The 12,919-nt window shown below is 42.7% G+C and overlaps 1 protein-coding gene across 2 annotated transcripts in view; it reads left to right on the top strand.

The window, feature by feature from the left end:
* UNC13B (unc-13 homolog B) overlaps positions 1 to 12,919 on the top strand; it is a 1,359,370-nt gene that overhangs the window by 845,864 nt on the left and 500,587 nt on the right. For both annotated transcript variants that reach the window (XM_069212466.1, XM_069212457.1), the window contains exons 13-14: positions 9,028 to 9,102; positions 10,132 to 10,351. In XM_069212466.1, the coding sequence (XP_069068567.1) occupies positions 9,028 to 9,102; positions 10,132 to 10,351 (295 nt within the window). The remainder of the gene's footprint in view (positions 1 to 9,027; positions 9,103 to 10,131; positions 10,352 to 12,919) is intronic.

The raw sequence follows: 12,919 nt of genomic DNA, 5'->3' as shown, positions 1-12,919 counted from the left end.
CGGCAGGATATGGTCATTATCTTCAGTGATGGATCCTGAATGGGAGTCATACTTGCATTCAGACATAACTCCCATCCTCTCCTCCTGTGGACGGATCTCCCCTATATCCTATTTTACTTAGTGCACCTTTCACAGCCCCATAATGTGTTCCTTTTAGCCCCTCAATACCACTGCATGCTTGCCATAGGGTTTTTTGATATCAATCTGCATGCAGAAGACCTAGCTGCACACTCACCACTTAAAGGTTGTTCTTGGGGATACATTTAAATGGTGGGGGGTAGCACACCTGAGGTTGCATTGTAGCTGGTAAATGTTTTAAATCATGTGCTACAGTCTGGTAAGGAAACACAGGTAGAAATTACATGAGCTGGCTCCACAATTTACTTGAAGAATAACTTTGTATTCCTGTTTAGGATGCAGCATCAATTTGATATTCTCGATCTGCAGTTGCTGTTGTAGTATTATCTGAAATAATGGGGTTTTCAATTTTTAAATTGCATCAGTTAATGTACAGTAATTAATGTACAGTATATGCCATCATCACTGTTAAAGATCACATTTTGTCTTTGCAAAAACAAAAATCTCCCTGCACCGAAAACCTTGCTTCTGTAGGATTTTGGTAATCCCTCATGTAATTGGCTGAGGCCAGACACAGAATAGCAGACATGCTCACTTACCCATATGACGATGCCTGACCAGTACCAAGCACAGAGAGTCAGGGAAGGGAAAAGGCGTAAGTCTTAGTCTGAAAAAGTGGAGTACATGCATTGATTTGCTTTAGACGGTTGTATGATGGAACCATGCATGCCGGAACAATTTAGGACGTTTACAGCTTTAAACACGTTACAGCTTTAAACACGTTACAGCTTTAAACACGTTACAGCTTTAAACACCTTACAGCTTTAAACACCTTACAGCTTTAAACACCTTACAGCTTTAAACACGTTATTTTAACTAAAGCTGTGTGATACATTTTTACTGGTCTGTCATTCTTAAGAGATATGTAAAGGTTATAAATTGTAGTTATAAATAGAGTAGAAAAGGGTCGCAAGGCAATTATTTCAAAACAATATCAGTAAGAAGATTTCAAGTTGGGGATTGAATGATGGACACAGTCACTTCTCTTCCCGTTGATCCTCATCAAAGTCATAAACATTGAGTCGTCCCGCACAGGCACGAGATCCTGGAGCACAAAAAGTGCACATACATAAAAAGAAATTTACTTTGCAGCCAAAAAAAGGCTATACGTGACCAAATGTATTTTTTGTTCTTGTTTTTTTTTTAAACATCTTAACTTGTATTAAAATATTCACTGAATCTAAAGTGAATATCAGTATTACTCACAGGCCTCTTTAAAAATGAAACCTAAAGGGAATGTGGGGCAATGCTAGCATAAAGACTGCACCGCTAGAGCCTTAAAATTATTATTGTTCCATTGAAGGCCCCACCCTTGCTCCAGTGTTCTATCACGCCCCAGAGGTGGCAGATAGGTCAGTTAATTTTTCTGGCTCCTTGCAACAGATTTCTGGAGAACTGAGCTTGGGATTTATTGGCTTCTTCTCTCTAAGAAAAACTTGTGTAATCTGATTTAATCTGATTTAATCCACCTCACTCTACATATACCATGGGACTAGAGAGGTTTTTTTTTAAATCTGTTTCCTGGCTGGAATTTTCTACTTTTCACTGTCATAATGGCTTCACTTTTTGTGGTGTCCTAGCTGAGGCAAGGAAGAAGCCCAATCAGACCTCCATGGTCTCTGCATCGTATGCCTTCTACAGTTCCACCATCCAGAGTACTGCAAACATTGCTCAAAGAAATGTCCAGAAGGGCACTGAAGCTCCGACTACAGGGAAGGCGTCAAACGATCGCTTTAGGATGTCCCGTGTGGCAAAGAAATTCTTTTCCACTTTCTCTCGGCTGTAGGGATGACCCATGAGGTAAATCTAAAAAGCACAAAAGAAAAAAGATTGTTTTTCCATTTGACCGCAAAAACAGGTATTGTAAGAACAAGCTCCCCGTCAAGACATTTTACATTTATGATGTTGAGAATGAGGTGCGTAACAAAGGCCCTCGCAGTTGCTAGGGTGTTGGGGTGGGGGATGGGGGCCAGGGTTTCTTTTTGTAGAGGGGGGGGGCTCCCTCACCCTCTCATCCATGCCATTGCATGCCTTGTCGAATGTGTGCAATGGCATGGGATTATAAATAATTCAACGTTCGAGGAAGCTACTCAACTTTATCGGGCAAGCCCCTGGTGTGTATGCGACTGTTCAGGGGGCCCGAATTGAGCCATTCTGCATGGGAGCCTCATCATTTTGCATTACGCCACTGTCGAGAAGGTAAAACAAATTGATGTTGAGGTCACTGTCTTCGCCAAGACCACCTCCCTCAATGTCAGTACCCCCTCCATTGACACCAAAAAGACCTCTCAGTCTTCGTCGACACCACAATGAAAACCATCTTCCGCTTCTCTGTCACAGAGACATGCAGCAATTGACTCCAGTCTTAAAAGGGGACTCGGAGTACTGAAGCGTGTACTTCTCTACCAGAGATGTATCGCCTATTGTCAGTCTGTCTCATACTCCACTGCCTCACAGTGCAGTCTCTCCACTATTCTCATCAGCTCTTCCTTCTACTCCAGTTCCTCTAAGGTCACCGTAGAGGCCGAAATCACCAACAGTCCCTCAGGTGCCACCTAAATTTATTCCCAAGGAGATGCATCGGAAAAGGAGACGTAGTAGACCCAGATCACCAAGAAGACTTTGCTCTCTTTCAAGATGCCATAGACATAGTGGAAGATCAAGCTCCAGGAACTCTAGACTTGGTTAGACTGGCCTATAGGTCAGTCTGGCAGTACCAAACGAGCTGCTCTGACAGGTCACTGTTGGGCCGTTTTTGTTGGCCGATTATTGGCCTATTTAATGGTCTTTGATTTTGCTAACATTAAAACAAACGTTGCCTGCAGCAAACTCAAATCAATACAGTGTTCCATACCTTGTAAATCACTTACACAGAGTGTCTTTACAGTTCAAACTTGCCCCAATATGCAAATATGGGCCAGTTTGTTAGCTGTGTAATTTACTAATGGGAACACTTTTGTGTAGGTGCCCTTCCCTACTTTCTGTGCCAGTCCATCTCTACCTCTAGACAACGTGACCACCTTCAATCAATATCATCACGTTCCTCCATCATGTACTTCTCTCTAACCCTTTTGGACTCACCTCTGGCAAGAATATCACTGATTGTTGACCTTAATGCTTTTAATGAAGTATTAGTAAGAAGAGCAGCTAAACGTAGCATTCCTTTCCCAATTCCTGCCATCAATACTTAGATGATTTTATTGTTGAATTTTGTGATTGTGTCGTAGAGCCTCATCAAAACCCTTACTGTCATTCGTTATGGGTCTTTTGGAGCCTGCAATGCAGCTAATAATGAAGTGTTAGTAAGAGGAGCAGCTAAACGTAACATTCCTATCCCAATTCCTGCCATGGCTACATAGATGATTTTCGAGAGTCTGCATCACAGAACATCATCAGGACCCTTATTGCCATTGGCTGTGGGTCTGTTGGTACCTATGATGAAGTTATTTGTAGTGCCAGCATGTGCAAAGTATGCTGTTGAAAAAATATAAATTCCCTCTGTTTCTAAGGTATGATCTTCCTCCTGACTCCCATTATCCCTGTGGCTAAGAAGCCCCATACTGTTTCACCCTCAATCATTGTTCCTCCGTATAATGAGAGCAAACGGATTCACTGGAGAGAAAATGTATGGCTCAGTTGCCATAAGCATGCTTATTAAGCTGCTATGATGGATCCCTTTGGAATTCTGTACAAAGATTTACAGACAAGCTACCAAAAGAAGGCACACAGGGTTTTCCTGAAATTATTCAGAAGGAAGCTTGGCTTCCAACCAAAGTATACGTGCTGCAGTAGATGCCTCAGACACTTCTGCTCATGTGTTTTGGCACAGAATTTGTCTTAGTTGCAATGCTCCACTGATGCCTTAAAGGTTTAAGGCAAAAGCCCCAAAAGGAATTCTTCACCTCCCATTCAGGCTATTCCCTTTTCGGATCTCATGTCATGACACTTTGAGTGCAGTAGATCTCTAAAAGAAAACAAAATCAGAACATGCTACAAACATTAAAGTACAAGGCATTTCCCACAGTGGGTTCAAACCCCTCATTGTCAACTGCAGCAGCAAAAGCAGCCTTACCACTAAAAAGACCCTTGAAAGGCAGAGGAAAATAACAAACATTGGCAGAAACAATGAGGCCTTACTTCCCTCCTCTGATAGTCTCGCTCTGATAGGGTGAAATATCTCAAGCCATCTAAAAGAATGCTGGATATAACAAAAGGACAAGTGGGTCTTGAATATTGCTCTGAAGGAATATTTTCTCAAGTTCAAGTCGCCTCCACCTACTGTACCCCAAATCCTTTCATCATCAAGACTTGCCTTGAGAGGAAGTGAACACTTTATTTTAAAAGAACTCAGTGGAGGAAATTTCTGGCACAAAAGAACGAATGAAAATAAGAATTCATATCCATTATTTTGAGACTTGTCATCAGCATTTGACACTGTCTCGCACCCCATCCTGTCAAACAGGCTAGGGAAGATTGGAATTCAAAGGGACGCGTTGGCCTGGCTCAAATGATGTTTAGCGGATAGATCCCAGGCAGTGCTTCTCACTCCTTTTTCTTCAGGCCCTGCGCCCCATGCTTTTCAATGCCAGTATGGAACCCCTGGCTAAGCTGGTGGATTCTTGGGGTCTGAAGGTGATTTCATGTGCTGATGACACACAGCTTCTGCTGTTTTTCAAGGATGAGGCACCTGGCTTCAAAGCAGTGGGTGACTGGATAGGCGAAAGCTGTCTGAAATATAATTCATATAAAATGGAAATTGTCTTTTTCGGCACTAACTGAATCCCTGACTCACTCAGTCTCACTGGTGGCTGTCTGGGCTTGGGGCTTCCCTCTCCACCTGAGTCGGAAATGTGGGTGTCAGATTTGACTTAGCTATGTCTTTTGAAGCACAGGACAATGCAAGTTCTGCTAGCCTTTTTCCTACTCTAAAGTTCCGGAGAAGACCATTGTCCATGCCCTTGTCACATCAAACTTGGACTACGTCAACAATCTTTACTTGGGCTCGCCAGCCTACCTCATGCAACAGCTGCAGATTGTCCAAAATTCTTCTGCATGCCTCATTCTCAAGGTTCTGATACTTCAGGCGGTATACACTTATATCCGCCAGCTGCACTGGCTTCCTGTTATCGGCCGTATTAAATTCAAGGCTTTAACCTTTGCATATAGAGCCTTAGAGAACAATGGGCTTCAGTATTTCAGATGCAGACTCCAGGCATAATATCATAGTAGATCCCTCAGGTTTAATTCACAGAGATTTCTGCATATCCCGAAGGTCCACAGTGCTAGTTGTAGTGTGAGTCCCTTTACGTTTTTGACGGCTAACCTTTGGAATTCGCTGCTATCCTTCTTCCATTTTGCTGCCTCGGAAAAGATCTTTAGGGAAGGTTTGAAGACCCTCCTGTTTAATGCTTAAGTCGGGTCTTGTTTGCTAGTCGGTTCTCTTTGGTGGTCCTGCTCTTAGCGCTGACACACTCCCTCTGGAGTAGCCATGTGCTCGACAAATGCTATTGTATTATATTGTATTCTTGATCTAAAACTGATAAAGATAATGAATGTTGGCTCTTGGTAGACTGGAAGTGCAAATAGATCTTCAAGATGAATATTTCCACATTACAGAGATAATAAAATATAGAACATTTCTCAGATTTGTGTTGAAAAAGGATGATTAACCATTCAAAGTCCTACCCTTTAGCCTGAAGTCAGCTTTTCACACTTTTTGAACGTGCATGGCAGTAGTAACAGCTTATCTCAGATCTCGGTCTAATCTTAACTGGACGATTGGTTAAGGAAGGTCTCATCTCCAGACCTTGTAATGAAGCATTTCCAGCTAGCAGCAAACACCTTACAAAGCCTGGGATAGAGAATCGTTTTTCAAAAGTCAGTGATTACCCCTTGTGCAAAGGATTCACTGCATGGTTGTGGCATTAGACATCATTGTCTCAAAAGTGTATTCTTTGGAGGAGAGATGAAAATGTATCCAACAAAAATGTTACTGTCCGAAACAAACACTCCATCCCACCGCTCAACAGATTTCTGCATTACTGGGGTTGATGGCATCATGCATCTTTCTAACTCCAAGTGCCAGACTCCATGTGAGGCCATGCCTGGAAGACCAGTGGAACCTTAAAACTGGAAACTGGGAGAACAAACTAGCGTAATCCCAGGAAGCGCTCCAATAAATCCCTTAGTATGTCAAACAGCCTCCTGAAATGGGTTACTTTTCATCAGGAAGTTCTATGGCAGCCCATGGTCACAGTTGCCATCACTACTAGTGTGGGGTGCTCAGGTAGACCATCTACAGATATGCAGACCATTGTCAGAGAGGGAGAAATACTACTGTGTTAACCTGTTGGAGTAAAGAGCTGTCCAGCTAGCTCTTGAATCATTCTTCCTGTCATTCAGAACAAGTACCCTTCTTGTTCAGATGGACAGTACAACCACAGTGTGTTATTGGAATAAGCAGGAGAGAACACATTTGAGATAATTATCCCTGGAATCCCAAACCATTTGGAAATAGCTTTTGTTAAGAAACCTGTTTATTACAGCTGTCCACCTACCAGGTATTACATTTCTCAAGTGGAAACTTTAAGACTAATAGAGGAAAATCACGCCTGGATCCTTACCGAAGTAGTACAAACTGTATTTAAAGAATGGTGGTATCCACAAATAGAGCTAAAGCACCCTTAAACAACAGAAAATGTCAAAACTTCGCCTCAGGATGTTACCAGCCAGGGTCCATGGGTAATCCCCTTATGATCAATTGGTAAGAGAAATCAGTCTATGCATACCCCTCTCAACGCTCCCCCCCAACTACCACTGATTCTAACAGAGTTGGTCAAGCTGTAATGTTCCAGAGCTATACTGATTATTGTAGCCCTATAATGGCCACAGCAGTGATGGTTGACAGATCTTCACCTATCAGAGAGACCACACTTGAAGCTTCTGTGCCGACTGGCTCTTTTCTCCAATCTACCTTTGTTGACCTTAGCGGTTTGCCTCCTAAATTCCTGCAAAATGGACATTTAGATCTAGAGGACTTAGTAGACATTTTGAAAGAGGCAAAGAGATCTTCCACTAGAGCATCATATGTACTTAAGTAGAAATGGTTCTGTATTACTGTGACCGTGTCTGTTAAATGCCAAGAGGAGGTGGTTATTCCATATCTTTTGCATCTAGCTTTTACTTTACATCAATTGCTGCAAATAGGAAATCTTCATAAACATTAGTCTTCAAAATACCAGTAGAGAAGGATTACTTTAAAAATTAATGGGTCCTACCTTTGAACCTGTATTCAAGAAGACTTAATAGCATTTTCATAGAAGACTCGTTTTCTAATAGTTACTACTTCTGTGCACAGTGTCTGTGAAATTCATGCCTTATGACTGTGCAGTTTTTTTTTCTGAGATCTGAGTTGTAATTAGAACCTACCATGCCTGTCTTCCAAAGGTAGTATTGGATTTTCATGTCAGTCAAACAATTTCCTTGCCAAGCTTTGTCCTCACCCCTTCCAATCTATTGGAAATTACTGATTCTCGCTGGATGTCAGAAGATTACTGAAATTCTATTTAGACAATACAAAAGAGATCAGACAAACAGATAATCTTTTTGTAAACAATGGCATCTAAGGACTGGTCTTTCCACTTCAAAGCAGCCCCTTTCTACGTGGATAGTTTATTGGTTCATATTCTGTTATCGGTTAGCGATAAACACATCCCTAGTATGCCTATTGTACATTCAACTAGGGGAAAGCAGCTACAATAGCTCTCTTAAGAAATGTGGATATTTTGGAGATTTGTAAAGCTGCTACATGGAGATCCTTACTTACCTTAACCAGACGCTATTGTTTGGATTCTAAAGCTGATGCCCAGGTGTGGCAGGCCTCTTTTAAGAATCTTTAATGTAGGATTGGAAACTGTTTAGGTTTTTCTTCTTATCCAAAAAAATTGAATGGGATGAGCTTACTATTCTATTTAGTGCTTTTAACTATTAATCAGGTTCCCCTAGAATTAAAGGAAAAGTCTTACCTATAATCATAGCTGTCTCCCAGGGGAGTCCTCATGAAATTCCTAAACAACCCTACCTCTTTCCCAAACAAGAAGTTAAAATGGAAGTTCTCATTTTCCCTCTGGATTTTTTGCTGTGGAAAAATGAACTTTCCTAACTGTTACCTCTGGGTCATGATGAACACTGGAGCAAGGATAAGGCCCTTTAAGGCACTGAACCAATTCTTAATTCTCTAGCTGTGCAGTTTACATGCTACCATTGTCGTACATTCCCTTTTTACAAAAAGAGGTTTGTGAGCACTATTTCAAGTCTATTAAAATGTATCAACTATTTTAATACAATTTAATATATTTTCTAAAATAAAACATAAATGAACTTTGACCATTACTAGCCATTTATTTAGGTTGGTATATGTACTTTTTGTCTGCAAAAAGAATGTGCATATATATGTATTTGCAAATTGCTCTGGGATCCTGCACATGGGAAAGACAATTTAGGACAATCCTTACGATTTTGATGAGGATTCACCTAGAGGATTACAGGTAAGAAACCTTTCCCTATTGGTGTGTTTTACACTTAACACCATCCAAAGAAATAGCAGGGGCTCGTCCACGATGAAAAGTTTCTAATTATAAACTTTCAAGATCCCTGCAGATTATCAATCAGATCAGTGAAGGAGTTTATTCAGCAAGGATGGGAGGGTGGTCTATAGAGAATGGCTTCCACCATTAATGTCAGTATGTAGAATATAAATTGTGATTTCTGTTGCTAGTGTCAGCTACTATAGTCTTATTCAAGTGTTAAGGGCTCAATGCCTTCGGCTCAGTTTTATTTCTACATACTTAGGATTCATAGTAATATTTTGTCATCATTTTCTTATCTCAGTCACTGGTTCAGTCCCGGAAGGCTGGAATTACCTCGGCAATGGCGACCCGGAGTTCTCTCAAAGATGAAGACCTGGTAAGGGGTGTTGTAGGCAATTAACAATTGATTTCTTAAAGCACTCACAATCCAAGATAGAAGACACTAAAGTATTCCACTGGATAATGTGTTTTACTGTGCATAGCCTAATCAACTTATTGAACAGTACTGCACACACAGTCACACCAGACCTACGCTGAAACCAAGGTTCATGAAATATTCTAATCCAGTGAGTTAAAAGATCTGATGCACAATGCAAAGCCTTTTTTGTTAGTGTCTTGAGGAATCGAGTTGAGGGCTTAGCAAGATTTAGTTTTGGTACAACTGCTGTGGCTTCCTCACATTACACTGTCATTGAGCGGAGAGTTTTCTGAAAGGGGTAATGATAGAAAAGTGACCTCAAAGTTGGTTTAGTGAAATCCCTTCCACTCCATGTGACTGTGGAAGAATGCTTTAAGATACCTGGTCCATGAATGGTTCTAGTGGATGGCATAGATTATCAGTGTGGCAAGCACTATGGCGAGAAGGGGACAAGAATGGATGTATCTAGTTTAATATTGCAGCAATATATAGGTAATATCTGGAACATTGGGAAAGCAAAGTGCAAAACCACTGACTCCAAAATATATATCTTCAGAATTTCTACCTTGCATAAATATCTTGCAAGAAATATTTCAACCTGTATTGAATTTCTAAATCAAGCCAAACTCACTTCCCACTTATTTTAGTATTGATTTAAAATATTTGAAAGAAATGCTTGATAATGTGATTCAGTATCAGATCCTAATTTTTGTATGGAGATATTATTGTAAGGAAGATATTTTTGTTTTATTTGTTTTGCAGTCTAATGTTTTATAAATTATGTAGTGTTTTATGCATAATAATGTATTATGCTAGTGATGTAAATGCATCGTTTCAGTCAAAGGCAGATTATTTAATTGACAAGAAGTTTCAATAATTTGTTAGCTGATGGGTCTTGGTCTTCAGAGTTGAGCTTTTGTCAAGGGGGGGGGGGGGCTTGCATCCCCTTTTCTGCACTCAAAGTCTCATAAATGTGCTTTATTTCAGAAATCCCATGTATATAAGAAGACTCTTCAAGCCTTAATCTATCCCATCTCCTGCACAACTCCACATAATTTCGAGGTGTGGACGGCCACCACCCCCACGTATTGCTACGAGTGCGAGGGGCTCCTATGGGGCATTGCACGGCAGGGGATGCGCTGCAGTGAATGTGGAGTGAAGTGCCACGAGAAGTGCCAAGATCTGCTTAATGCCGACTGCTTACAGCGTGAGTGGGCACCACATACAAAGATCTTCTGCAATGTCTTGAAGTACTAGGATGTACACACAATCTGTCTTGTAATTATCAGTGTAGTTGTGAGCAGCACTGGGTAATTGTTTGTACTACAGCATTACCACGAGTACTGACCAGTGAATAAACCAATGGTGTGTGGTGAAGAAAGGAGGAGCATGGGGAGGCCCCAGAGTCAGACATCTTAAATACTTCGTAAAGGCATAAGAAGCGAAGGGCTTTTTAACTCTCAGCTTATAGAGGAAACCCAACATTTTAATGTGAGTGACCATTCCAAGTTGATTGGTTCAGTTATTAAAGCTCTGTTTTGGTTACAGTGCTCCTTAAAAGTCTAGCAATGCTAGTGCTGTGGCCTCCATTGGCTCTAAAAAGAGAAGCATGTCCTCTAGAGGCAGTGGGTCACGTTACCTCAGTTTAAGCTGTGTGGACTGGGTGATGGGATGTTTGATGCAGCGCCTCGTGATCTAGGACATTATAGCAGGTAATGATGTTTCAATGTATTTTTCCTGAGATACATATTCAAGCCCTGTCTCTTTCTACACATAAAACACACACTTCAGAAAAGGGTTGAATGCATGCATGCATTACAAGATAGTTCATTGAATTAAGCATTTGTTGCTGTAATCTATGTGACTTTCAAGTCATGAGCTTGAATTCAGGTTCGAGCAACTCAGCCTTCCACACGCAACCTCCGATCAGCCGACCTCGCCCTAGCCACAGTCCCCCGCATCCAACCCACCACCACAGGAGGCAGGTCTTTCTCCTACCTCGCCCCCAAAACCTGAAACTCCCTCCCCACCGACCTCCGCAAAACCAAGGACCTACTGGTCTTCAGAAAGAAGCTCAAGACATGGTTGTTCCATCAGTGACCCTCCCTCTCCCCCCCTCTGGTTTCCCCTCCCCCAGCGCCTTGAGACCCTCACGGGTGAGTAGCGCGCTCTACAAATTGATTGATTGAGCCTCTTATTTTGACGCCTTAGAAATGGCAAAGCTATGGGCTGAATGCTGCCTAAAGAACACCTTACAAAACAGATGGCATGAGGGGGTGTAATTAAAGACTGCCCACCATCCTCTCTATCAACATAAGTAACCATCAGTAAGGCTGCACAGGTCTGTACTAGCTCCGTTTGTTGTGCTACTCTAACTGGTTGGCCTGACTGACTTGTTCTACCCAGTCTTTTCTTTAAAAGGACTCAGAACTCTCACCCACTGTTGTGGCATTATAATAACTATGACATTATAATAACTATGCCAGAAGGTTGTATAGTTGTGGGATAAGGACTGAGGAAGCCTTTCACCAATCCAGGCTTTCCTACAATTCGGAAGAGTTGGCACTACTGGTACTTCAGAATGCAGAGGCCTAGGAGAAACTTAAGGAGCAGTGCGTAACCTCCTGGGCCAAGGCCACAGCTCTCCAGCTGCTCCGCAGCCTTCCTGACAGCGCGACTTTAGCCAGCAAGAGCTACTCCTGCACTTCACTGGCCAGCAAGAGTTTTTTTCGCCCAGACTCCTGCCTCCCAGGCAGGTCCCGCCCAGGCGCCAGGACACTAAGCGCTCGTCGTGGCAGCACGCAGCAGGCGTGCCTCTGGCGTGCCAAAGGCAAGCCAGTCTGTACCTGTCCGTGCCTGGACCGCCCCCACTTACCAAGGACCCTCACAACGTCATGAACGAAGTAGCTGCATGGATGAAGCACAGCTGCTTCAAGTTTAACACTGACAAGAGCGGGGTCCTAATCTCCGGGAGCAACTCCAACATTTGGGGCCACAGCTGGTGGCAGGTTGAACTTGGACCTACCCCCACACCGGCCGACCATGCCCGTAACCTCAGCATCATCCTAGACAAGCAGCTGTCCCTAAGGCTCCAAGTGAACTCGGTAGCCTCCTCCTGTTTCTTCATACCCCAAAAAACCTTCATATGGATCCCCATCTACACTAGGAAAATGGTCACACACACCGTAATCACCAGCTGCCTTGACTACTGCAACGCTGTCTACATTGGCATCCCTCCCAACTACTCCAAAGACTACAGAACCTTCAAAACGCAGCGGCCAGACTTATGCTGAACCTGCCCACACTCACCAGCATCATGTCGCTCACCTCCTTTGCCACCCTACCCCCTTCCCTGCCTCAGAGACCTACACTAACTCGCAGTCCAGAAGAGGTACCAGTTCAAAATCCTTACTCTGGCTTTCAAAGTTCTACACAGTCAAGGACCGGCGTGCATCAACCACAGACTTGACCTCCACACTTGCAAGACGCTTGCGCTCCACCACGCACACATGCCACGCATCAAGCACACCCTTAGGGGTGGACTTTTCTCCTACATCGCTGCCTAGTCCTGGAACAACATACCCCTGCACCACTGAACAGCCCCCTCCCTAGCGGTGTTTCAAAAATGTCTCAAGACATGGCTCTTTCGATGGAGACACAGCACCTCCAGCACCCAGGGGCCCTTAGGTGTGAAAGTGAAACGCTTAAAAAATGTTCGATAGATTGTTTAAGGATGTAATAAGGACCGTAGCACACCAGTTGAAAAATACTTAAA

Source organism: Pleurodeles waltl, chromosome 1_1 (assembly GCF_031143425.1).
Source record: "Pleurodeles waltl isolate 20211129_DDA chromosome 1_1, aPleWal1.hap1.20221129, whole genome shotgun sequence".
Taxonomy (NCBI): Eukaryota; Metazoa; Chordata; class Amphibia; order Caudata; family Salamandridae; genus Pleurodeles; species Pleurodeles waltl.
The sequence above is the reverse complement of the archived record's forward strand: the minus strand, read 5'-3'. Positions and strand labels throughout refer to the sequence as shown.